This window comes from Columba livia, chromosome 1 (genome assembly GCF_036013475.1).
Source record: "Columba livia isolate bColLiv1 breed racing homer chromosome 1, bColLiv1.pat.W.v2, whole genome shotgun sequence".
Classification (NCBI taxonomy): domain Eukaryota; kingdom Metazoa; phylum Chordata; class Aves; order Columbiformes; family Columbidae; genus Columba; species Columba livia.
This window is the reverse complement of record NC_088602.1, coordinates 72,544,183-72,568,547: the sequence shown is the minus strand read 5'-3', so window position 1 is coordinate 72,568,547 and position 24,365 is coordinate 72,544,183. Positions and strand designations below refer to the sequence as shown.

At 36.7% G+C, this 24,365-nt stretch overlaps 1 protein-coding gene across 2 annotated transcripts in view; it reads left to right on the top strand.

The window, feature by feature from the left end:
• TBC1D23 (TBC1 domain family member 23) overlaps nucleotides 1–22,373 on the top strand; it is a 36,548-nt gene extending 14,175 nt beyond the window's left edge. The window contains exons 6-19 of one of the 2 annotated variants that reach the window (XM_065062290.1): nucleotides 2,189–2,313; nucleotides 2,423–2,466; nucleotides 3,394–3,497; nucleotides 4,276–4,398; nucleotides 5,425–5,517; nucleotides 8,700–8,870; nucleotides 9,087–9,129; nucleotides 9,847–9,956; nucleotides 10,627–10,769; nucleotides 11,944–11,988; nucleotides 15,083–15,171; nucleotides 17,982–18,117; nucleotides 19,270–19,464; nucleotides 20,663–22,373. In XM_065062290.1, the coding sequence (XP_064918362.1) occupies nucleotides 2,189–2,313; nucleotides 2,423–2,466; nucleotides 3,394–3,497; nucleotides 4,276–4,398; nucleotides 5,425–5,517; nucleotides 8,700–8,870; nucleotides 9,087–9,129; nucleotides 9,847–9,956; nucleotides 10,627–10,769; nucleotides 11,944–11,988; nucleotides 15,083–15,171; nucleotides 17,982–18,117; nucleotides 19,270–19,464; nucleotides 20,663–20,744 (1,503 nt within the window). In that variant the 3' untranslated portion in view covers nucleotides 20,745–22,373. The remainder of the gene's footprint in view (nucleotides 1–2,188; nucleotides 2,314–2,422; nucleotides 2,467–3,393; nucleotides 3,498–4,275; nucleotides 4,399–5,424; nucleotides 5,518–8,699; nucleotides 8,871–9,086; nucleotides 9,130–9,846; nucleotides 9,957–10,626; nucleotides 10,770–11,943; nucleotides 11,989–15,082; nucleotides 15,172–17,981; nucleotides 18,118–19,269; nucleotides 19,465–20,662) is intronic. The other variant, XM_065062299.1, reaches the window with a different exon arrangement.
• Nucleotides 22,374–24,365: the final 1,992 nt, after the last annotated feature.

Here is a 24,365-nt window from a genome sequence, read left to right as displayed (position 1 = left end):
AATAAAGTGAAAGTAGGGAAACATAATGAAAAATAAATTTCTAATAACATTTAAGTACATGTTGCCAGTTTGTGGAAGAGTAGTACAAGAGATTAGTGCTGTGTATATTGAAATAAATTGCATATGTTAATATAGCGTGGGCTTTTTGTCTTCAGTTGTTTAACGTAGGGTATGAGATCTTGTTAACGCCACATTGTTATTGTTCTGGATGTTAATTGAGCCACTGATGTTAAGAATTTATTGGAATAAGTAAGAATCAGACCAACTGTCATACTCAAAAAGTAAGAAGCCGTGATGTTAGTTTTTATAGTGGGCAGCTGTACGGCTGTAGATATGGATAAACATCAGCCTAATGGGTTTTTTAAAGTCAAATTACTGATAATTTTTAAAAACTCCATGCTAATAGATGTATTTGACTGCCTCATACAGTGCTATACCTTTTAGAATTTAGGCACATGTGTTTAGGCACAGTTCTTCAAGAACTGGTCGTTTCCTTCTCACCTTAACTTTAAAACTGCCTTGAGTTGGGAGTAATTATAAAGAGCTTATCTCAATCATTTTTATAAAGTCTGTGTGGCAGGACTACAACATAAAGCAGCAAAATTCTTACATTTCGATGCTACTTAGTATATGCACTACAAAATCATGACACCGTGCTTGCAGAGGCAGAGTCTGTAAGAGACAACTTTATGACCCATGAACTCTTCTAGGCTCTTCTTTCGTACCCATTAGCTTTGTAAATTTTTTTGGAACTCTGTGTATTTCCAGTTAAAAAAAATAATACTGAAATTAATTCTTAAGCTGCAAAGTCTGTATATGTTGGTTTTATTTTTTTTAAAGATGAATTTTAATATTAAAATGTGTCCATATTCTCAAAATCTGCCTTTTGCTAGTCATCAGCATTCAAAAGAGCAATCAGGTCTTTTTTTACTACTTTTTTTAATATATATATTTTGTTTTGCATGCATAATCTCCATTTTTTTAATATATAATTTTCCTTAGTATATACAAACTTCATTGAAGTTGTTTATTAAAAGTTTAGTAATTAATTAGTAAAAAAATCTTCCCTTTGAAAGGAGGGAGGGAAATGAGCTAGTGTAGCTGCCAGTCCTCAATGTCGTGCTTTCTGGTTTATGATTTTAGAAAAAAACCTAAAGCTTCATTTTGTATGGTGAGATCACATAAAAATTGTTTGTTCCATCCGTCAAAAACTTGGTCTATATAGAGGTATTTCTAATGTGTAGAAATGCACAAGCAGCATTCAGGGACCTGCCATTGCCTTGTTGTTCAGGGACATTTTGCCTTCACTTGCATTTGACTTAGAACTGGATAGATCTCACCTTTTGTTATAAAAGTATAGTAGGAATTGTTGAAATATTCCATGATCGTGTTCAAAAACAGACACTGAGCTTTTGAAAGCTGTAGCTGTGTTGATACAGAATTTGTATGCATGAGCAAGTCCAGTAAGACCCCCGTGAAGTGAGCCGGTATGCATTTGAGTTAGGTGTGATTGCAAGTATCTGGCATGAAAAGAAGTTCCTAGCTTTTCTTTTATCCACTTTGAACTTTGCTTATCAGAGGGGATGTATTTTTAAATGGGAAGAGGCAAACGGTTTGTTAAATGGTAATGAGAATTTTCTGGTGCTTGCAAATGTGTAATTTATCAGCCATAAAGCATCATAATGTAGTTGTAATGCTAAGTAAGTGAGGTTGTCAAACTAATGTGCAACTGTGTTCAAATAGCTTGGTTCTACTGTGAAAAACTAAAAAGAATGTTGTTTACAGGATCCTTTTAAAGTTGTATTTGCGAAGCTAGTTGAGTAAATACATTCTTTTATTATTGTCTTCTTGCTACAATTGGTATTTAGCAGTGACTATGAGCTAAACAGTATTCCAGCCTGATTGTGTTATCTCTGGTTGAAGTTGCAAGGCTGGCAATGTACAGTTCAGTTTCCCTTCACAGTAGGTCTATTTATTCACAGATAATCTGTAGCATTACTGCACTGTTTCCATAAAAAATGGTTTTGAGGGTAGAACCATCCTTAAATACATGGTGCAAATGTATGTTTTAACATAATTTTGTTGGGTTTCTTTTCTTTGTGATATCTTGTATCTCTGTTAAAAATGTTACACTGATAAGATTGTTCCTGGTTATTGCTTTTTCTCACACAATTTTCCAAATTTTTAGCTTGGAAGCCTCTTCTCATATTACTGTTCAGCTGAAGTCACTCAGGCAATATGGGATGGATATCTACAACAAGCAGATCCATTCTTTATTTATTTCTTAATGTTAATCATCCTTGTCAATGCAAAGTAAGTATCTAGCTAATTCTTTAGGACGTTCCTTGCTGACAGAGTTTTAATCCACTTTTGTTTCATTTGGGTTTTACTAACTTTATGCCTGTGACTTTGCTGTTTTCAGAGACGTCATCTTAGCACAAGAATCAGATAAAGAAGAAATGCTAAGTAAGTACTTCTCTTCTATAGCTGCTAGTGAAATATTTACTATATAGCATAATCCTCACTTATTATTATTTTTAATTACTAAAGAAATGAATTATGTAATTATTTCCCCTGTGATTTTTTCTCACTAATGAAGTCCCTCACCCACTAATTCCTTTCTTGCTGTTCTTCTGCTGCATCACATTTGCCCTGTCCTTAGCATTCTTTTTTTGTGTTTCCTTCTAGCACTCCCACACCTGGTTTTATACTTCAGTTTGGAGTACTTGAAACAGTCACTATGTTACTAAGCCCAAAGCAGCAGCTTGCAAATCCTTATTTAAATCTACCGCACTTGTTCCATTTTCCAGATTATTATTTTTATATGCACTTGACTTGAGCCTAATTCATTGTTCTCGTCTTACTGTCTTCTTTTTTTATAGAAATTACACTGAATTTCTTGTGAGCCTATTACACCAGCCTTTAAATTTTTTTTACATGGAATAATAAAATATAATAAATAATCTCCTAGTAGTTAAAAAAGAAAGTGCCTGAAATTTTGCATCTTTGTCTTATACTGCAAAATTACACCCTTGTACCATCTGGTTGAGTACTGTGTTTTAGAGGATTCTCTTGGTCAGCCCCTTTTAGAAAAGGCAGCTGACTTAGTGTTACAACTGGAAGCTAAAACCGTACAGAGGTAAGAGTGCAGTAAAAATAATTTGTGTAGCAGGTTTGAACTTCTATCAAATAGCATAGGTTTCCCATGGATAAAGAGTATTTCCTGTATCTTCTCTTTCTACATGGTGGATGAATAAACATTCATGTTTACTTGATAAACTCAATTGTGTTATGTGTAATTAAAAGTAAGTTATTTTATGATGTGAGAAGATGTAAGGTGGTTCTTTTCTGCATCTGAAAAAACGTTCACTTAATGTTGTTTGTATATCTCAGAGTTCTTAGAAACTTCACCAGCCAATCTTGATTTAGAGGATATAGAAGATCTCTTCTCTTTGGCACAGTATTACTGTAGCAAAACTCCAGCTTCTTTCAGGAAGGTAATAACAAAGTAATTTTGAAATTCTCTTGTTTGGGGTGACTGTTTAAGCTCCTGCTGACAGTAACTTTGAATATTTCATTGTGATTTTGTTTTAAACAATTTTTTCATGTTGTTACTCTGGTGGTGCTTACTGTTAGGATCTTTGAAAGATAAGGAGGATAAGTGAAACATCTTGGAGAGAAGCTTCCCTGTGATATTTGCACTTCATCATTGATGACCTTGTTTTGCAAACCAGGTTCTTTTAAGAACTGATGAAGCAAAAATGCCATACTGACACAATTGCATTGTAATAGACTGCACAGCAGTCCTAGCTATACTTGCAACAGGAAAAAGTCACTTACTAGAGATAAAGCTGTGATAACTTGCAGTGTTCTTGCAGTTCTTCCTTACTCAAGATATCCAACTCTAGTGAATTCATTAAGTAATTGGTAGTCATTGCCTTTGGCTCCTATGTACTTTCTCTGATGTTTGTAGATGGGTATGTGAGATTTAAAAACAAAACAAAGAAAAAACAAAACAAAACACCCCACAGAGGTGTTTTGTCATGTTTGCATGGTCAGAGCTGTGAACAAGCGTGTTTGTAGTAGAAGTTTAGGCCTTGCCATGATTTTTAGGAACAATTTCAGTTGATCAAAAATTTGATGACTGTGTGGACAAGATACCCTGTGCCAGGTTTTATGTTTGTGACACAGTGGGTATAGTTTTACTTTAAGCATTCATATCCGAAGACAATGGCTTCAGTTAACTTTTTTTTTATTCCCCTCTTGCTTTGTTAGGACAACCACAGTCTTTTTGGCAGCAGTTTGCTGGGCCTCAAAGATGATGACACAGACTTGAGCCAGGCGCTCTGTCTAGCAGTTTCTGTGTCTGAGATTCTTCAAGCAAATCAGCAACAAGGAGTCAGTATACTGAATTACTCTTTTTTTTATGTTTGTTTTTTTGTTGCTGTGGGTGTTTTTTTCTTTCCCCAATTTTATAGAAAAGAATCACTTATTTTAAAGTGCTAACAACACAGGTTAGTATTTGCTAAAGTATTCTTGTCTTTGTCTCCCTTGTAATTGATCTGCTCACTGCAATGCATTTGTGCTGTAGCAACTAGAGCTAGAGCACAGGGGAGTTTAGTACAGCTGATTTGAATCTGAGGAGTGGGGATTTAAAATAATATCTCACTAATTTGATCTCCTTTACAAATGTAGCTATGGTAGAGAAAAATTTAAACCCCACTATTCAGTGCCATTGAGAAGAATCCCATTATGAAATATCTGTCTTTTGTCAATGAACGGTTTAAACAAAACAACAACAACAAAAGATTTAAGCTATTTCTATAGTAGCTACTTGCAGACATATTTAGATGCAGGGACTACATTTACATGAAGACCAATACGTGGATAATAGTGTCACTAAGTTACAGACTACTGGGTTTTTGAAGCAGTTTCCAGGCCTCAGTTTCATCGTGCATATTTTTTTTCCCTAGTCCAACCAAAGTTCAGCGTCTGCATCCTGTTTATGTTGATGGGATATAAAGCTGCCCTTGTGTGCTGTGCTGAGTAGTCACAGACTGTTGGGTTGGGACTTCAAAGTTGTCCCTTCTGATCTCTTGTTGATGTCTGCGCTCATATCCACTATATTTCTTCTCAGTAGAGGTGAAACAGTTAACATGGTCTGTTTTGCACTTGGGTGATCCTTTCTAATGGGCAAGCTGATGTATGAATGGGAAATGACTGTTAGAATTCTGCTGGTGGTCTAGCAACTGTGGAATTTCAGATTAATTAAATGAAATAAGATTTTCTGATAGCTGTTAGCCCTTTTGAGGGATTCCTGTAGTATTAGAATTAGTATTAAAATATAATTGAATTATGTACTTTCCAATCAATAATTACACTATTTTAAAAATTCGTAACAAGCACATTTTTTTTCTCTTTCAGGAAGGAGTAAGATTCTTTGTAGTGGATTGCCGTCCTGCAGAGCAATACAATGCTGGGCATTTATCAACAGCATTTCATTTAGACTCAGATTTGGTTTGTATGCTTTTTGTTTCTCTACTGATTTCTGAATCCTAAGTTAAACTGAAGGAGGTCAGTGGTGCGGAGTCTAGTTGGAGGCCTGTATCTAGTGGAGTGCCTCAAGGGTCAGTACTGGGGCCTCTTTATTCAATATATTCATCAATGATTTGGATGAGGGAATAGAGTGTACTATCAGCAAATTTGCTGATGACACCAAGCTGGGAGGAGTGGCTGACACACCAGAAGGCTGTGCTGCCATCCAGCGGGACCTGGACAGGCTGGAGAGTTGGGCGGGGAAAAATTTAATGAAATATGACAAGGGCAAGTGTAGAGTCTTGTATCTGGGCAGGAACAACCCCAGGCACCAGTATAAGTTGGGGAATGACCTGTTGGAGAGCAGTGTAGTGGAAAGGGACCTGGGGGTCCTGGTGGACAACAGGATGACCATGAGCCAGCACTGTGCCCTTGTGGCCAGGAAGGCCAATGGCATCCTGGGGTGTATTAGAAGGGGGGTGGTTAGTAGGTCGAGAGAGGTTCTCCTTCCCCTCTACTCTGCCCTGGTGAGACCACATCTGGAATATTGTGTCCAGTTCTGGGCCCCTCAGTTCAGGAAGGACAGGGAACTGCTGGAGAGGGTCCAGTGCAGGGCAACAAAGATGATTAAGGGAGTGGAGCACCTCCCTTATGAGGAAAGGCTGAGGGAGCTGGGGCTCTTTAGCTTGGAGAAGAGGAGACTGAGGGGTGACCTCATTAATGTTGATAAATATGTAAAGGGTGAGTGTCACGAGGATGGAGCCAGGCTCTTCTCGGTGACAACCAATGATAGGACAAGGGGCAATGGGTACAAACTGGAACACAAAAGTTTCCACTTAAATATGAGAAGAAACTTCTTCACAGTGAGGGTGCCAGAACACTGGAACAGGCTGCCCAGGGGGTTTGTGGAGTCTCCTACTCTGGAGGCATTCAAGACCTGCCTGGGCACCTTCTGTGTAACCTCAGCCAGGCGTTCCTGCTCCAGCAGGGGGATTGGACTAGATGATCTTTCGAGGTCCCTTCCAATCCCAAACGTTCTGTGATTCTGTGAGAGAGAAGTGTCTATCTTGAAAAATAGATTATAGTTATTTTAGGCTCTAGTCTGTGAACTGCAGTGTCTAGCTATGTGATGAGGTTTCAAAAGTTAGTTTATCCAAAGGAGATTGGTAGAACCATCATTTTATTTAGTCCTTAATCACATTAGAATTTGGGATTCCAGACTTCCTGTTCTTTTATTAGAAATGGAAACCCATACAGCTGAAGACTAGACATTCATTGGAGGAGAGATCTCTTTTTAGCATCATAATTTCTAATGAAAGCTGCTGTTAATTTTAACAAGTAGCATTTTTTATTTTCTCCAGCTGGTCTTACTACATCCTCCTTGTAAGGACCATATGTCTTGAAAAGGATTAAAAGGATTAGGTTGCTGCTTTAAAATTTTTGCAGTACAATGTGAGAGAAGTGCATTAATTTTGGGACTGAGATGTATTACAGGCTAATTACTTAAAGACTTTGCTGTAGCTTCCATTTGGTTATTAACTCCTAAATGAACACTGAATCATATTTTTTTTCTGTCCTTTTTTCCTCCATATCACTTATGCTACGACTGGCATACAGTGTATTCTTCACTTCAAGATTGGCACTCTACTGTTTCCCTCCAAGCAGTCTATGGATGCTGCATGGAATGATTTCTATATATATACCCCATAAAAAGCTTTTTAAAATCTTTCTTAGTTAATAAGCTCAGTCCTGCATCTATTATCTTTACCTCTCTGATTCAAACGATGTATTATTCAGTATTATTTGCACAGATATAATTATATAGGAGAGAAAAGGAGGCTGAGAGGAGACCTTATTGCTGTGTACAACTACCTGAAAGGAGGTTGTAGCATGGAGGGTGTTGGTCTCTTCTCCCAAGTAACAAGTGATGGGATGAGAGGAAATGGCCTCAAGTTGCAGCAGGGGAGGTTTAGGTTGGATGTTAAGAAAAAAATTCTTCATGGAAAGGGTTGTCAGGCACTGGAACAGGCTGCTCAGGGAAGTGGTGGAGTCACCATCCCTGGAGGTGTTTAAAAGGTGTGCAGACGTGGCAGTCAGGGACACAACTTAGTGGTGGGCAGCTGGCAGTGCTAGGTTTGGACTCAATGATCCCAAGGGTCTTTTCCCACCTAAATGATTCTATGATCATATGATCTGGGTTTTAGCCTAGATCACAAACTGTTCAGGGAAGAACTTCGCCGATGGTATGTGTGTGTCCTTCTGTTAGCTGTAATTGAACATCATATTAAATAGTTTAAAACCTATTAATATCTGAAAAAGAAGTCCATGAAGACAGTTCTTAAATTGGATGTCATTAGTTTGTCTGTATTTAAATTACATATTGGAATTCACTTCTGCAGTGTGTGCCAGTTGGCATACCGCATCCCCCCACCCCCACTGCCCCCATCCAGTTACAGGTCAGTGTTTCCTTTTTAATTTAAGGAAGTGCCTTCCCCACAAAGGCAGATTAAAATTTCAGCTGTGTTTAGAAAGTATTTCTTTCTCCATCTCTTTCATGTAGCTGTTCGTTGTTTTTGCATGCATAATAGGCCTTCAGGAGACCATGGCCTTAGCTCTTTGAGAGTACTAAGAATCCCAAGTATCTCCTTGTACTCCTGATAGTTTTTGGTTTGTTTTCAAAATCTTGATAAGTAAATGAGAAGAAGCTTGGGGGGGGACAACAAGAGGAGGACCTTACTGGCAGCTAGAAATTCTAGGTATTTTGAAGGGTTTCAGAACTAGTAAGTGTGAACATGTTGTCCTCAAGCATGTGTAAATATGGAAATCGGTCCCTCTGCCATATTGCCAACTTAATGCAACGTGAAAGTTGCAAAGACTTTTTCCACTATTGTTTGGTGTCTCTGAAAATAAACTAACAAATGTTAACTGTATATCTTTCCTGGGTATAGCAAGATGGAGCAAGGAAGAAAAGGACCATTCTTAGTGTTCTTTACATAACATGAGGTCTGGGTCTGGCTGTCCTGTGTGCGTGTGTCTTGTACAGTGGTGGTGTTACCTTGTTTGTGCTCCACAAATTATAACCATTTTCAAAGTCTCTATCTTTTCACAAGTGTTGTTTGACACCAATATACTGTAACAAAACTTTCTGTTTGTTCGTTCTACAGATGCTTCAAAACCCTGCAGAATTTGCACAGTCTGTAAAATCCCTATTAGAAGCACAAAAACAATCAATTGAGTCTGGCTCCGTAGCTGGTGGGGAACATCTCTGCTTCATGGGAAGTGGCAGGGAAGAAGAAGATATGTATATGAACATGGTACTCGCACACTTCTTACAGGTACAATTAAATTGCTGTTAATTTTAATAACTGAAATAAAGTGTGTCTGCACATATCGATACTCAGTGACAAAATATTTTCCCTTTAAAATCTTAACTGTTTTTTTTACATTAGTCAAGTTTACAGTTGTTATGAAATTAACCTATTTCAATACCATGTTTGCAAAACTCATTCCACAGATTTTTGTTTCAAACAAAAATGTCTTTTCTGTTACAGAAAAATAAGGAGTATGTAAGCATTGCCAAAGGAGGATTTATGGGTAAGCTTATTAATAATGAGCTTTGGCTTGAGAAAACTTGATATCTTAACAGTGCTGATATTTTTCCTAGGCTTTTGCTAGAAATCAGCTAAATGAATAGCAAATAGGTTTCATTTGTCAGATTTTTGTTTGTATAAGTCACCACTCTGCACTTGCACGTTTGTGCTTAACTGGTACAGTTTACCCACATTTCTGAATGGTGAAAGATTAATACAGAAAGTGGGGAAATTCCCTCTTCTGACTTATCATTCTTGATGTTTAGCCTCTAGATTGCAGATCCATAGGAAGATACTACTTCATAATTAGTGTTAATTGTTGTTGTGTCTTTTCAAATCATCCATTCATGATTCTGCAGTTTATGGTGCTGGAATCAATTGGGCTCTGCAACAGTGGCGACATCTGTGCTACAATATGAGTATAGAGACGTTACCGGTCAATATATGCAGCATCATAACAACTGTATTTAGGATCAAACCAGTGATTTATTTTTAGTTGGTCCTGAATTATAACTGTTTTCTTTACTAAATAAAGGTTATCCTAATGATTCTGTACTACTGAAAGAAAAGCCAGGGATGATTATTGTGGTATCTGAATTTATCTGTTGTATTAAGTCATGTGGAGCACAAATTGTTACTAATTAGTCTTTGATAGACAGTATGTTTCATCAAAAGACTAATTCCAGTGTGGTTCTGAACATTTTTAATGGCCTTTTAACAGCCCTCCAGCAGCACTTAGCAGATATAAACGTGGAAGGACCAGAGAATGGATATGGCCACTGGATTGCTAGTACCTCAGGCTCAAGAAGTAGCATAAACTCCTCTGTTGATGTAAGTGAATTTTAAGCTCAGCTGGTATAGTGGGATGGGAGCCCTAGGTGTACAGAATTTTTTCTTCATATTCCTCATTCTCTTCTTTAAAATGCATTACTGCGAGTCACGATTGTTTTCAGTTGTGTGGTTAATTTCCAACTACATTCCAACTAGTCAGTTGGAGGCCATCTGAGCATTTTTATCCTCTTCAGTGAAAGAGCTTGTAGAGGAGAACTTGCTGTAGTCGTTCTCCAGCAGAATATATGTAATACACAATTCTTGTCGTGTCTCTTCATCACTCTGGGAATAAGTTACTATAAAACTGGCCTGCAGTTTCATGGGAAAGCTCACAATTGTCTCTTTTCTACAGCTGATACGTCGTACATGGATTTTGACTTTTAATTTGTATGTGATTTATCATTAATGGGATTCCTTCCTCTCTGGGTTTTTGTAGCAGAGTGCTCAGTAATAGGATTTGTTAAGTTTGCTTTATTGGATCATCTTCACTTCAGACATGTATTGTTGCTGTCATTTGATAGAACTGTAAATGAATGCTTAATGCTATAATTAACATTATACTGATTACCAGAAAGCAGAAGAATACTATTTTGTATTCTGTTTCCTTTCTTAACAAACTAGAGATGAAATAACATTATATGATTAATCCTGAAAGGAGTTACTTTTACAGGGTGATTCTCCCAACGGTTCAAGTGATGGAAAAGGAGTAAAGTCCCTGGTGAATAAAATGACAGTTGCTTTGAAGACTAAATCTGTGAATGTGAAAGAAAAAGTTATTAGTTTTATTGAAAATACATCAACTCCAGTGGACAGGTGAGTCATTTATATTTCACTGTGAATTAGCAGCGAGGAATGGCTTCCCATTTCAGGTGGCTATTTTGTAAATGCGAAGACTGTGCTGATCAGGAAAGAAAAAGTGATTTTCCACTTTTAGCTTTTAGATTTCCAGTCCCTACCCTCCTCACAATTTTATCATAGCACAGTCAGCCTACTGTGCTGCCTTAGTATTGCAAGGCCAGAGTGAGCAGCCTTTTGTCACTGCATGGTAAGTTTGACAACTTATAATGTGTTGGTTCTGAAATCAGTCTAGAAGTTAACAATTATTTGACTTTTATTTCAGTTCCTCCCCATCCTAACTAATGAAATGGGTGAATGACAGGAGGATTCTGGAGAGGTTTTTTGTTGGGTTGGTTTTGTTCTGTTTTGTTTTGTTTGTTGTTTTGGGAGTTTTTTTTACTGCCCCATCTTGTCAAATTGAGGTTAACTTTTTTTACGATCTTGATTTTTCAAGTCCTGATGTAAAGCTGCTTTTCAAACCCAGAGTCTACTCTTGTTCATTTTTTGTATCTCCAGGTAGAGCTGGGAGTGAGAATGTGCAAACATGTAAAAAGACACTTTCAAAGTTGTAGATCATCATTGCAAATACTTAACTAGATAAAAGAATAACAGTTTTCATCTGTCAAAGCTTTAATCAAATAGCCTAATTTAGAGTTTTTTAAAATACAGCCTTTGGAGCTATATGTTGCTAGGACTTTGGTATTCAAGAAGCTTACACAGCTAGTGTTTGTTTGATAGCAGGACTTAAAATACATGCCAAACTAACAGTAGGTTTTAGTAGTCTTGTATCTGATTAAAAGGTACAGATTTTTGTATTGGATTTTAGTTTTCAATAATTATTGTTTCACAACCAGAGGCAAAAAAAAAATCTTAAATAGCACTTGGTAGTAGCTTTTGTTGTGTGAAGAATTCAGGTAAGGCTAATATGTAAGCCATACGTAGAATGAAAAATGCATCTTTTCATAGAATTCTTACAAATATTTCTCTACTTTGTGGCTAGCTGTCATGAAGCATGGTTTCTATTTATAGACATCCTCCTGGGAGAAGATACATGGCCAATATAGAGCATTTCAGTTATTTATCCAGATTTTTCCTTTAAACTTTTTTTTTTTAATTCTTTTGTTCTGTCCTCTGCCCCAATGTACTATAGAATACCTTTCAATATTCCCTGGCCAGACAGAGCGAGCCTGGAGCGGTAAGCTTGATAATTCAGCAGTCTGACTAAAACCACCTTTGTTGTATTCAGCATGGCATCACAGTATTTGTAAGCATTGGTTACACTGACAAAATTGCTCGCATATTTTTAATTTAGGGGTTTTTAATATATTAAAAATATTGGGTTTCACAGGTACTGGTCAGGGGACTAGAGGAAGAAAAATAATGTATTGGCAGTGCTTTCTTCTCTTAGTTTTTGCTTTGTTATTTCTGTTCTCTTCCTTACTATTGCTTTTTATGGAACTTTTATTTTACTTTTCATTTCCTATATACATTTTATTAGCGACTTGTACTAGAGAAAGACACCAGGAACAATTACTGAACAAATTATGGCTTAAGGTTTTAACAGGAGAGACTGCAACTGTGAAAAAGACATGTTAAAAACTCTTCATAAAGCATTATCAGACCTTAGATGTAGCAGGGAACCCATACAGAAATTCTTTCTTGAAATCTGTGATTTTTTTTAGCTTCTTATCATATGATTGAAAGAACATGCGATAGAGACAGAGGTGCTCATCACTGGGAAAATCAAAATGCCGAGTTAATAAGTAAATACACCTTGCAACTCTCCCTCACCTTTTTCAAATAACTAGCATGTTTTGCACAAATCTGGCGTCCCTTTGCATTTGTCTCAGATTTATTGCCTCATTATTATTTCAGAAATAAAAATTGTGAATTGAGGTTATATGAAATTACTTGTAATAAATGAAGGACAGCTCAAGCATAATGACTTTGGTTTTACTTTAGGAACTGTATGTTATAGGTTTTGACCCTCATAGACTGAAAAGCGTGAAGATTGGATCTGGAAAAATTAATGAAGATATAAAATGCTGTTTGAGTTTTCAAGGATTGTGTACCAATTCTTCTTTCAAGTAGCCTGCACATACTTTGAGATAGGATTTACCCGTAAGCACTATGGAATGGTGGTGTGTGAGCAAAACCAATAGTAATGTTAACTGCTACTCCTAACAAAAAAAACCCACACCAACAAAAAAAAAGAACAAAAAACAAAAATAAACAAACAAACAAAAAGTGGGAAAATCTCAATAGCACATATTTTGATAATTTAGAAATCCTAGAGACCATGGGGATTTCTGCCAACATTTTATTGATCAGTTTTTAGAACATGGTAGAAGAGTGTCAAAATTCCAACTTAAAACACTTGGTGACTGTTACGATAACTGAAAGACACTCAGATCTATATTTGCAACCAAGAATTTTTGATATATTGAGATTATACTTCAGTTATTTTACTTGCTCCTTTCAGTCATATTGCTTACCTTCTTTCCCTGGGAAGATGCAATAATAAATATACCCGCATTGTGGATCACTAGACTATTTCCTTAAAAGTGCAGCTCGTAAAAACCTGGAATGGCATCCTCTTCCCATCCATTCAAATAGATCCACTTTGTGTTTATCCCAAATATATTTCATTTTTGCAAGTTTGCCACTAAAGGGACTTCCATTCAATTTGTAACGATGTAATGTAACGGTCTTCCATGCAAACAAGTTAAAGGAAATCCATTTCTAGTTGAAGATGTTACCAGGTTTTTATAACGTAGCTTTTTACTTTCTCTTGTCTTGACTAACTTTGATCTATAAACACCAGCAAAATCTTCTATTAAATCCTCTGTGTAATTCAATTTGACAATATTTGAATGTGCTTCTTACTCAGTTGTGTATTACGAAAGCATATTTACAAAAGCCTCCATATAGAAGCACTGCCCTCTTGAATTGTCAGTGTCATTGATGCTTATTGTCTTAAACACTAATGAGCATGTTTTTGTATGTTTATTTTTTGTTTCATTATAGAATGCATTTCTGTTTGTTCTTCTATTAAGCATTTCCTTGTTTTGTCTACATTATTAAATTCTAGTCACAGAATACTTAAGTTTCTTTTTCGACTTTCAAATATGCTTTCAGGTATACCTCAGTACTAGCATTTGTCTTTTACTAAATAGGTTGCCTCCACAACTTGATTCTATAGTAGCACGTAAGCTGGAGTTTGTGAATATACTTCAAACAGGAACCAAGGCTTATAGTTTGTAGGAAAGATGAATACACATGGTGGAAAGGGAAGTTAAAAAAATTGAAATGGGGAAAGGGACAGATGTGGTTTTTTGTTGTTTTAAATATTACACATTGTGATTTCTAAAGGCTAAAATCATGAACTGTTTCTGTTTTTCAGCAATTACCTGTTTTGTGGCTTTCTGAGCCTTTAGTTTTTTTTGTATTTTTCAGGTATTCTCAGCAGTTGAGGGCCAAAATCTTTAACATGACAGCTGTAACCATGTAATCACAGCACTTAGAGCTGGAGCCTTAAAATATCTCAGGATTTGCAACTGTACTGTCAAACAATAAGACTCAGTTGTGTTTGTTTGTGTCATTTCATATGATCTGTAGAAACAGATTTAAATGTGATTTTTGAGGTCAATATCTCTGCAGAAATCCCCGTGATGCTGGGATTTTAGCCATAGGAATTGCTTGACTGCAGAATTTGGCTCATGCTGGAGAAAGCAAAGGACAGGAAGTCAGAGTTCATACTACAGGGTATGGTTTATAATAACCCCATTGGAAGTGCTTGTGGTATTTTGTTATGTTTTGAGGAATTAACCAGGAATATGAGCTTCCAGACGTGTTAGTTAGCATTCTTCATGTTTTCCTCAATTCCAATTCCGCATCCTTATAAAGCTGCCCTGAGTGTCCAGAAATACTTTAGTTTCATGCTAGAAACGCCATAGCGTGTTGTCAGCTTTCAGGTCTCCAATTTATTTTGTCATTTGAGAAGGTGACCAGAAGTGTTTTTTTTAAAACAAAAAAGTATTTGTTTTTGCTTGATTTGTTACAACAGTCAGCCTAGCCAAGTAACTGAAATACATGCTTTCACTAACCAAATTGCTTGATGGGTCAGTCACAGCGTTGTTGCAGGCTCCTTCATGAAATCCCCTTGTCTTTCTCAGTTGCGCAGTTCTGTTTACATTTTGCTAAGATATTATTGTAGGAGTTATAACATCAGTTTGAAAGTTACTTTTCTTCTCTCCCATGTTCTCTCCTGCCCTTTTCATTGCCAACAGACACATCAGCAGCAGTGACAGAGTAGGAAAACCCTACCGTGGTGTGAAACCAGTATTCAGCATCGGAGATGAAGAGGAATATGATACTGGTACAGTAGAAGACTTTCCTCTTACCCACATAATAATTTTATCTAAACAAGCTAAAGTTTGGCTAAGTCATAAGAGTGTATTTAATATCTTTGTCTTACAACGTGACGTTTTTCTTTCTTTTACCATTGATCGTCTTTGTTATGGTGGTGCCTAAGACCAACCAAGAAACACCCTCTTCAAATACGTAGTAGCAGACTAAATAAAAAAGATTTTGTGGTGGGCACCAAACAGCCAACAGGAAGAAATGGAAATAGATAGGTTTAGAGCATCATTTGTGTTCACTTGTTATTTCTGTAGTAAAGATCTGTTTTTCTACTCTGGTCTTGTACAGGTAAGCCTGCAATTGTGTCTCTATGACGGTAAGCAAAATGTAAAGGACCTAGTTTGGCTTATAGATCTTAAGTTGAACCTCTAGTATTGGCAATTAGTATAACAATCCGGATTTCTGAAAATATAGTCAGAGCTAGACTCAAGATGGCTAATATATACACACATCTTCAGTGTTTTAGACTTTTTAGCATTGAATCTGTTAATAATTGATTAATCTCTTAATATGCATGCAGAATGCTATAGAAAAAAATTTGCCATTTTTATTGACTTTTTTTTTTTCTGCAACACCACACTTTTCCCAAAGGCTGAGAGTTTTTTTTGAGATCAGTTCTGTTAGAATGGTGCAGACCTTCTGCTGTCCTGGTTTTGTTCTGGCAGGGTTAGTGCACTCCCAACCATCATCACCTCACAAGTAACCATTCTGTGACTGAAAGGCACACTCTGCTTCCAAATCTTTGACCTGCAAAAGAAATAATTTAGGAAAAGTTAATGAAAGAGATTCATAGGATCTGGAGGTTTTTAAATAAGACGGATGATGAACAGTTGATCATTGTTTGGTCACTGTAAGAAATGGGAAGGAGCAAAATGAAACTATCAGGTAGAAGCTTTAACAGTAACAAGATACTTCTCCAAATGCCATGTAATTAAGTTTGCACAGTTCTTTGAGCATCCATAATAGTGTTTGGCAAAGTCTATGTGGTTTCAGAAAACCAGGTCCTCAAAGACAAATTGTCTAGAACGTATTTTCAGTAATGGTTGTCTACCAATTTCTATTTACATTTGCTTTTAAAAGTGCTATTAGACTTAATAAGCAGAATCACTGCAATTATTTGAATAAGCAAAGCCAACACATATGAAGTGATATGTATGTTATTTTGGTACAGAAGAATGCAAAAAGTGAACTTGTTTCTGTATAATTGCTTTTGTGAAGTTTTAGTGTTTTGTTGGGATTTTTTTGTAGTAAATAATTGCAATCAGCTATAATAATTGCAGCCTGCTCTAGATGGCCCTGCTTGAGTAAGACAATTGGACCAGGTGACCTCCAGTGGTCCCTTCTATCCTCAACCATTCTGTGAAATGAGGATGGATTTTGGTTTGTTGCTTTCAATTTCACACTGTATTTTTTCAGTGAAAACCTTTTCAAAAGTGTGGCTATAATTCTGAATTGCTTTGATATAATTAGTTCAACAAAGTATAGAAAACTGACTTTGAAAGAGATGCTTTACAGAGGTGTCCTTCAAAGTTATTTCTGCAAGCAATTTCTGTGGATTTAATATAGTTCATTGTTCTAGATATCTAGATTGCTAAAATTCTTCTAATGTAGCACCAAAATTGCTATGTAAGTCACCATATTTAGACATAAAACCAGTATTTTGCACCTAAGTGATAATGTAGGAGTTTTGGGTGTTCCACAGAGATCTGTGCTGAAAATTTTGGTTTTGAGTATATTCTTAAATGTTGTTAGAAAAGGAAGTGAACCTGAAGACAGTTTTTGCTAATGATCTCAGGTTATTCGAGGTAGTAAGGACAGACGGAAGAACTGAGAGAGTCTTTTGCTTGTCTAAATGACTGGGCAATAAAATGGCACATGAAATTTGGTATGGATTAAGGTGAGGCAATAAAGACACGGAAAAAGCAGTTCTGTTTTCAGATACAAAATGGTAGAGTGGCTCAGCTGTGTCTAGGAGCAGTAGGTTTATATTAAGAAAGTGCTCATTAGCAGTCAGAAAAGCAAACCAAATGCTAGGAATTATAAGGAAAGGAACAGAGAATAGAACAGGAGTCATAATGGCATTGTAAACCTGTGGTTCACCCACACATTGAATAATGTGTGTCTTGATCCTCTACCTCAGAAACAATGTTTGAACAGGACAAGGTTCAGAGAGGGATAAGAAGAGCAAGGAAGGGTGTGAAATGGCTTTCACAAGAGGCATAACTGAGTATTAGAACTTTCATTATGTGAAATAGGCAATTTAAGGGAGGAAACATAGCCCACAAAAAATAATGCCTGCCCTGGAAAGGGATCAACAAATGTTTATTTCTTCTTGTACAAGAAACTAGAAGCCAGAAGAGGAGGCTTTCCTGGGATGTAGTTGACATGTTTTTGGTATTCCTTGCCTAAAGATATTGGTGATGTAGATGCAAGAAGTTTATGTGGCTTCAAGGAATGTCTGGACAAGTACATGTAAAAGGCATCTATTAAACTTCACTGAATGGACAAATTAGACCAGCCTAAGAAATGGCCTGGGCTCAAAATGATTGTCTGCTGAGAGAGCATTAAGGGAGAAAAATCAGATATGCATACCTTTTTCTTTCATCCCTCTGAACAATTGTTTGTGACTAGGTGGACCTTGTTCTGAACCAGTGTAACTACTGTGGGTTTAAGTGAGTTGACAACTTGTCATGTGGTGTGAAAATACTTTCTTAAATACTTTCTTCTTTCTTTTTTTCTTTTTTTGGCCTCCTCTCTTCAAAAAAGATGAAATTGATAGCTCCTCAATGTCAGATGATGATCGAAAAGAGGTCGTCAACATCCAAACATGGATAAATAAACCTGATGTGAAGTATAATTTCCCCTGCAATGAAGTAAAAGAAAATGGCCATATGTTTCCCAGGTACTAGAATTAGTTCTAAGCTTAAGGAAAATGCCTGTTTGATACACATTAAAAAAATATTGAGCAATTAAGTTATTCTTTATATTAAACTTGAAAATGGAGGTACAAAACCACCTAGAACAAAATGTTGCCACTATATTTGCATTCTTACGTTTGCAGTGTTATGGGATGGTGATTAATTACAAAACCTACTATGAAGTTTTGCTTTGCAACACAAGATAGTGACAAAAATATTGCCACTATACATAGGCTTATTTTTCAAGACCACATAGATCTAAGTACCTATGGCTCCAGTTTTTAATGTATACTTGTCTCTGTACTGTGTACCACACACGCATCTCGCCCTGAGATTCAGTGACCTCATTAATCCTGCAAGAGCAGAACAGGATGCTTGCTGTATTTTGTCTTCCCCAAAGAGTACAAATCCTTTTGAGTCTGGATAACAGAAAATTATGATGGGCTTTCTCTTCCATCATGGTCTGTTCTTGTCTTTTCTTATGAATTTTATTTTCCCATTAGATGTATTTTATATGATGTATGATTAGTAATCTGTCATAGTATGATTTCTCCAACTGAGCTGGAACTGAACTAGTGTGTTCCCACCAGTATTTGAACATGCATTCCTTCCATGAAGAAGGCAGAAGCGGGTTTTAAACTGAGCTGGCAGGACAGCATCTCCCTATTGGCGTGTGTACAGCGATTGACAGTCATGGAGTGCCAGCAAGTTCTTTTAACTTAGGTCTGATGCTCCACCTGTAGGGATGGGGTTAGGTTGTGACTGAAGAACGAAACAGAGAGGCTGGAGACATTTTCACCACTCTGTGTGTGGCCTGACAGATTCCTGGTGGTTGTGATCTTTGTTGATAGCACTCATGGCTCTTGTGTTGAGGTGATGATGTAATCTCTTCACTCTGGTTTTGTATGCTGTTGCTTGTTTTAAAAACTGGCTATGATACAGTAATCAACGAAAATCTGAAGTATTTTGTAGACCTTTCTAAATTACAGATTTTAAAAGTATTGAAACTGGTTTTTAGATTTGGGAACTGTTTTATCTAGCTCTCTCCATGTAGCTTATTTGTAGAATTTAGCTTTCTAAATAGCTGATACTTAGTTCATTAGCAAATTTAATTTATATTTTTCTTTTCCTTCAAGTCACCTCCTAGTAACAGCAACTCATATGTACTGTTTGAGAGAGATCCCATCGCGAAAGGGACTGGCTTACATACAGTCTCGACAGGCACTCAACTCTGTTGTCAAAATCACATCCAAGAAGAAACACCCAGAACTGATCACCTTTAAATACGGAAATAGCAATACTTCAGGCATAGAGATTTTGGCAGTTGAAAGGTAAGCCATCTCAGTAGCAGAAATGTAAGTGGTAATGCTGTACAGAACGCTGTCAGCTGGAGATGAGGGGCATGCTGTCATTCCCAGAATTGAGTTCAGAAGTAATAGTTTTTATTTAGGAGCAGATAATTCAGATGTGAACTCTCCTCATTCTGCTGGGAGATCTTTTTTCTAGTTCACAAGACGCAGCAGAGAGGGACCCCATGTTCTGCAATGACAGTTGTAGGCAATGTGATGTGTGCAAGCATTTTCTTTTTGTAAGATGTCTTAAAATGGACACCTACCTGCAGCCTAAAGTATGGATTTTTGAAGAGTGGGATCAAGAGAGTGTTCTTTCTTCCATGCTGTCTTTTTTGAGACATTTAACTCTTCCTATGCATTGTACGAGGAGTCCAGAAGCCTAACGTCAAAACTCTGAACCCCTGAAACATGGTTCCTGAAAGTTAGATATGGCAATGCTCAGCATTGGTGTGTGAAAGACTTGGAGGAAGTCAGAGAGATGGGTGTATTGGGCTTTTTCCACTGGTGTAGCCTGTTGTTTCTTGGCACTGTTTTAACAAAGTTGCTGACATCAGCTGGACATTTCATCATCCTCTTCCTTGGAGGCAACTGTGTGCAGCGGGTCCTCTGTTTTCACAAAAAGTGGGAGGTGAGTTTCCTAGCTAATTAGGGAAGTTCTTCTATGCCTGTTGGCTGCTTAGAATGAAAATAGTTTTGTAGCAGAGCAGACAAAGATAAATTAAAATGTTGCAGAGAATTTCTTTGCTTGTTGAATTAATTGTTTCATCACCACCTTGTTGACTGGAGCAAATCCAGAAGAGAAAGGATTGTAAATAAATTATCTATGGCTATCTATAGGAATTAAATAAATAAACAACAAGGAGTTCCATGCTTCAGTCGGACAATGCTGTCTGTAGGGATCTTGAACTGCCTGATCTATACCATTGTCAACTAATGAAGAACTTTTACTTTCCAGAATGACCTGTGAACTACACTTCCACAGTTTTAAGTTCACAAACAGAAACTGTTTCATAGTATAAACAGGAAATAAATGTTATTTTCTCAGTACTTCTTCATTTTAATATATTCCCCTCCTCCCTTCTCCTAGTTTGTGCCAGAGGAAAAATCCAAACAAGAATTACAAAATTCATACTCAAAAAATGTATAGTAAATAATTTTTATTTATTTTTTTTTTAAGGTATTTGATTCCAAATGCAGGTGATGCTACCAAAGCCATAAAACAACAGATCATGAAAGTATTGGATGCCTTGGAGAGTTAATAACTAAAGACTTTGTAGTGAACAGTTTATAAAGAAGAAGCAACCAAGATACTGTATGTGGACACAAGCTGACTGTTTCCCAATTGAATACTAACTTAAAATAATTTTTCTGTTTGCTGATGGGAGTGCCTGAGTAGCAGGCTTAAGATAGGGTAAATTATTATCAAATTCTGAACAGGATTTTTAATTTTTTTATTATATATTTTTTTCTTTTTTTTTATGAAATATTTTTATAAAGGTCAGTTTGTTTCATTTTTTTATGCAGCCTTAATGTGAGCGATCTGCATCTTTGCAAGAGAAGATGCAGCTGTGTTTGCATTAAGTGTGTTAAAAGAATGAAGCACTGCCAGATACAGAGAAGCAGTTGAAAACAAAGTAAGATGTCTCCATTGCTTACAGTCTATAAAATTTGATTTTGCCTACTGAGTAGTATCAAGGACTGATTAAAAACTTTGGGTTATGAGCAGAACAGATAAAAATCTTAGAAATACTGGTTCCTTCCCATTAAAAACAGTTAAGTCCAGCTTGGGCTGCAGATAAATGGAAAAAATGCAAGCAATTTGTAAAATTAACTTTTAAAAAAGTCTTATCCACTACTAGGTGAAATAATTGGAATTGGTGGTAAGGGTATTTTTAAATACCAAAAGGAACTTACAAACCATAACCTTTTACTACAGGGCTGTGATTTTTAATTATGCAAATTTTACATTTCATAGTTTGAGGCTCTTTCTCTTGTAAAGATGCATGTGCATTGAAATTGAAGTTAGTGCTTCATGACACTATAAGACAGTTGAAAACAAGTTACCTGGCTCCTCAGAAACAAATTACTAATAATTAGACCTTTTAAAAACCTTCAGTTCAGCACAGAAGTGTGTGCTGACCAGAGGTGTGTTCAGCAAGAAAACACATACAAAGTGAAGAGATTCAAGTGCTAAATACCTGCAATAAATGTATCCATTACCTGTTGCCTTCACTGTTTCAAGCATTTATTTATATTCTTTTAACTAACATCTTCTAGTTAGTTCATGTTTGGGAGATGGCAGCTACATGATTGTTTATCAGCAGCTTTCCACTTTCCAAGAACGGTTCTCTTGTTAAAAAGCTCAGTTCAGGAATGTCCCTATGGCCGAGGTATGGCAGCATTGTAGACTGATGTGGAAATTACCCAAAACTGTGAAATTGGAGTAATAGGGATTAGCTTTGCTGTGTGAAGTCTTCTGAGCATTTGAATCAAAAGCTGTGATTTGGTGCATCCTCAGGAGAGTAAAATAATTTAAACTGACCTTTATAAAAACCAGTTATTCTAAGTTATTAGAAATCAAGCTAGGGCACCTTAATTCTGGAACTAATTCCTTTTTTTTCTCCTCTTAGTATTTGATTAAACACCAATAGAACTTGAACTGTTGAAGATATTTGCATGAAATTGCACCTGGGCCAATGCTCATGTATTTATAGTTTTGCCCAGCAGCTGTTGTATTACATTTTCCTCTTCGTACTCCCTTCTGAAAATATCCTGAAGAGTCTCTGACTCTGTGCCTATTTCAGCAATGAGATTTTTTTCATGTAAAGATGTTTGTGTTACTGTTTATAAACTACAGTTGTAAATAAACCAGTACAATTTGAACATAACTTTGTCAGAAAGCATTTAGTTACATACTGTGTGAATTCTCTGAATCAATTAACAGTTTTTCCTAAAGGTATTTTGGAAGTGGAAGAAGCTGATTATGGATCATAGGGATCTACTGTAAGCAACATCTTAATGTAAGTCTTTTGGAATTTAGACTAACTTCATTAAATACTTTTGGGTGAACCATAGTAAGCATTCATAGAAAGGTCAAAATGAGCTAACAAATGATCAAATTATAGAAAGGGTCTCTGCATAAATTCCAGACCTCTCAGCATCATGTTTTTTATGTTATGGAAATGTTGATAAAATTATATACAACACATTTCTTCTACTCAGGCGGCGGGGGGTTGGAGGAATTGTGACAAGCACACTCAGTTGTTAAACAGATGTAGTTGGGTATTAAATACGGGAAGTGGGTAATGTCTATGCTTCTCTATGAGAACAAGAAATACAGACCTTTTGGATCTACAGTAAGTAAAGCTGCTAAGTTCTTAAATCCCTCTTGTGTAGAAACGTATAATCCAAGCCATTTAGAGACTAGTTATTAATATCAACACACTCCTTATCTTACAAAGGTCAGTCCAAACTACTAATAATTTCCATGGTGTTTCATATGTCTCTATCCACAATTTAAAGGCTGCTTTTGCCTCATAGTGTACATATCTGTAGTTAATGTGTTTGTTATAAAACTTGTATTGCTAAGCAGAAATTCCAATTATAGTACTGGACTGACAGTTTTTTGAAAAGAAAAATCAAAATAATCAGTATGCTACTTCCTCTACCTTTCATCTTCAAGGATTTTTTTTTTTTTAGTTATTTGCCAGAGGTTTGCAGGCTCTTATAGTTTGTGTGCACTGCTGTCTATATTGTTGAATGTAAGATGACAGCTGCTATGTTGCTTGGGTTTTAATTTTTATTTTTATTTATTTTGGTGATAAAAATGAGGTTTGTAGCAGGAAAGAAACGCTCTTCTCAGAGTAAGCTTTCCTGCCGAATGGAAGCTCTTACCTTTGTGTTTCATAGCCAGGGTCAGTGCTTCTGTGCTCACTGATGGCTCTTCAGTCATCTCACAAATTCTTTTAATTCTGATCTGAGAATTTGTACAGAACTTTACATGTATTACCAACCAAAAATACTCTTGACTGTGGAGTTGCAATTTTATTTACATTGCCTTCTCCAGGTGTAAGTAAGGACTACTTGCTGTTCTTTCAGTTTAATTCCTGTTAAGTCTTCACACATGGGTCTCAGCAGTGTTTGTAGATTTTCCTTCCAACTGCCTTTCAGCTGTAGTTTCAAAACTTTTCACGCTGTCAGATAACCTTTTTCAATATAGACTTAGTCTACTGAGTGGCTGAAAAGTTTCCCCTTTTTGGGAAGGAGAGGGGTGATAGCATGTAACTTGTTCTTTCAAGTATATTTAGTCCTTTCAGGTGTTTTTGTTTTGAAACTTGAAAAATACACTGTTCCTCCCTGAACCATGGGAAACAGTGGATTGTTAGCCTGTGCTTTTTGCCTTGAAGGGACGATACTGCTTCACTGCTTGTTCTCTTTCTTATTTTGTGTTCTGCCCTAAACATCATGTGAACTCACATGAGACAGCCATTCAAAAAATAGTTCATATATGCTGTTTCTGCTACCATGGGCAGATCTAAAAGCGTGAGTGACCTGCCAAAGAGCTGCTGCATCTCCTCATCTGTGGTTGTGCACTGTCAGCAATTTGCTGTCCCTCATTTTGGTAAGTTTGGGATGAGGTGTTCGCTTTACAGCTCTAAGGGGCTGATTGAACAGCTTTTCTGTTGAAGGAAGGTTTGTAACTGCTGCAAGCAGTGGTGATTGTGCATTTTTATGGTGGTTGTGCACTTACCATCCTTTATCTGTGTGCACAGGTTTCCTGAAAGTAAACATGTGTGAGAGATTGATCACCCTGGGTTACCCATTTTGCTTTATCTTTGTCCCTTCTGCTGTCGTGTGCTTTGAGCTTGTGCAGATATTCT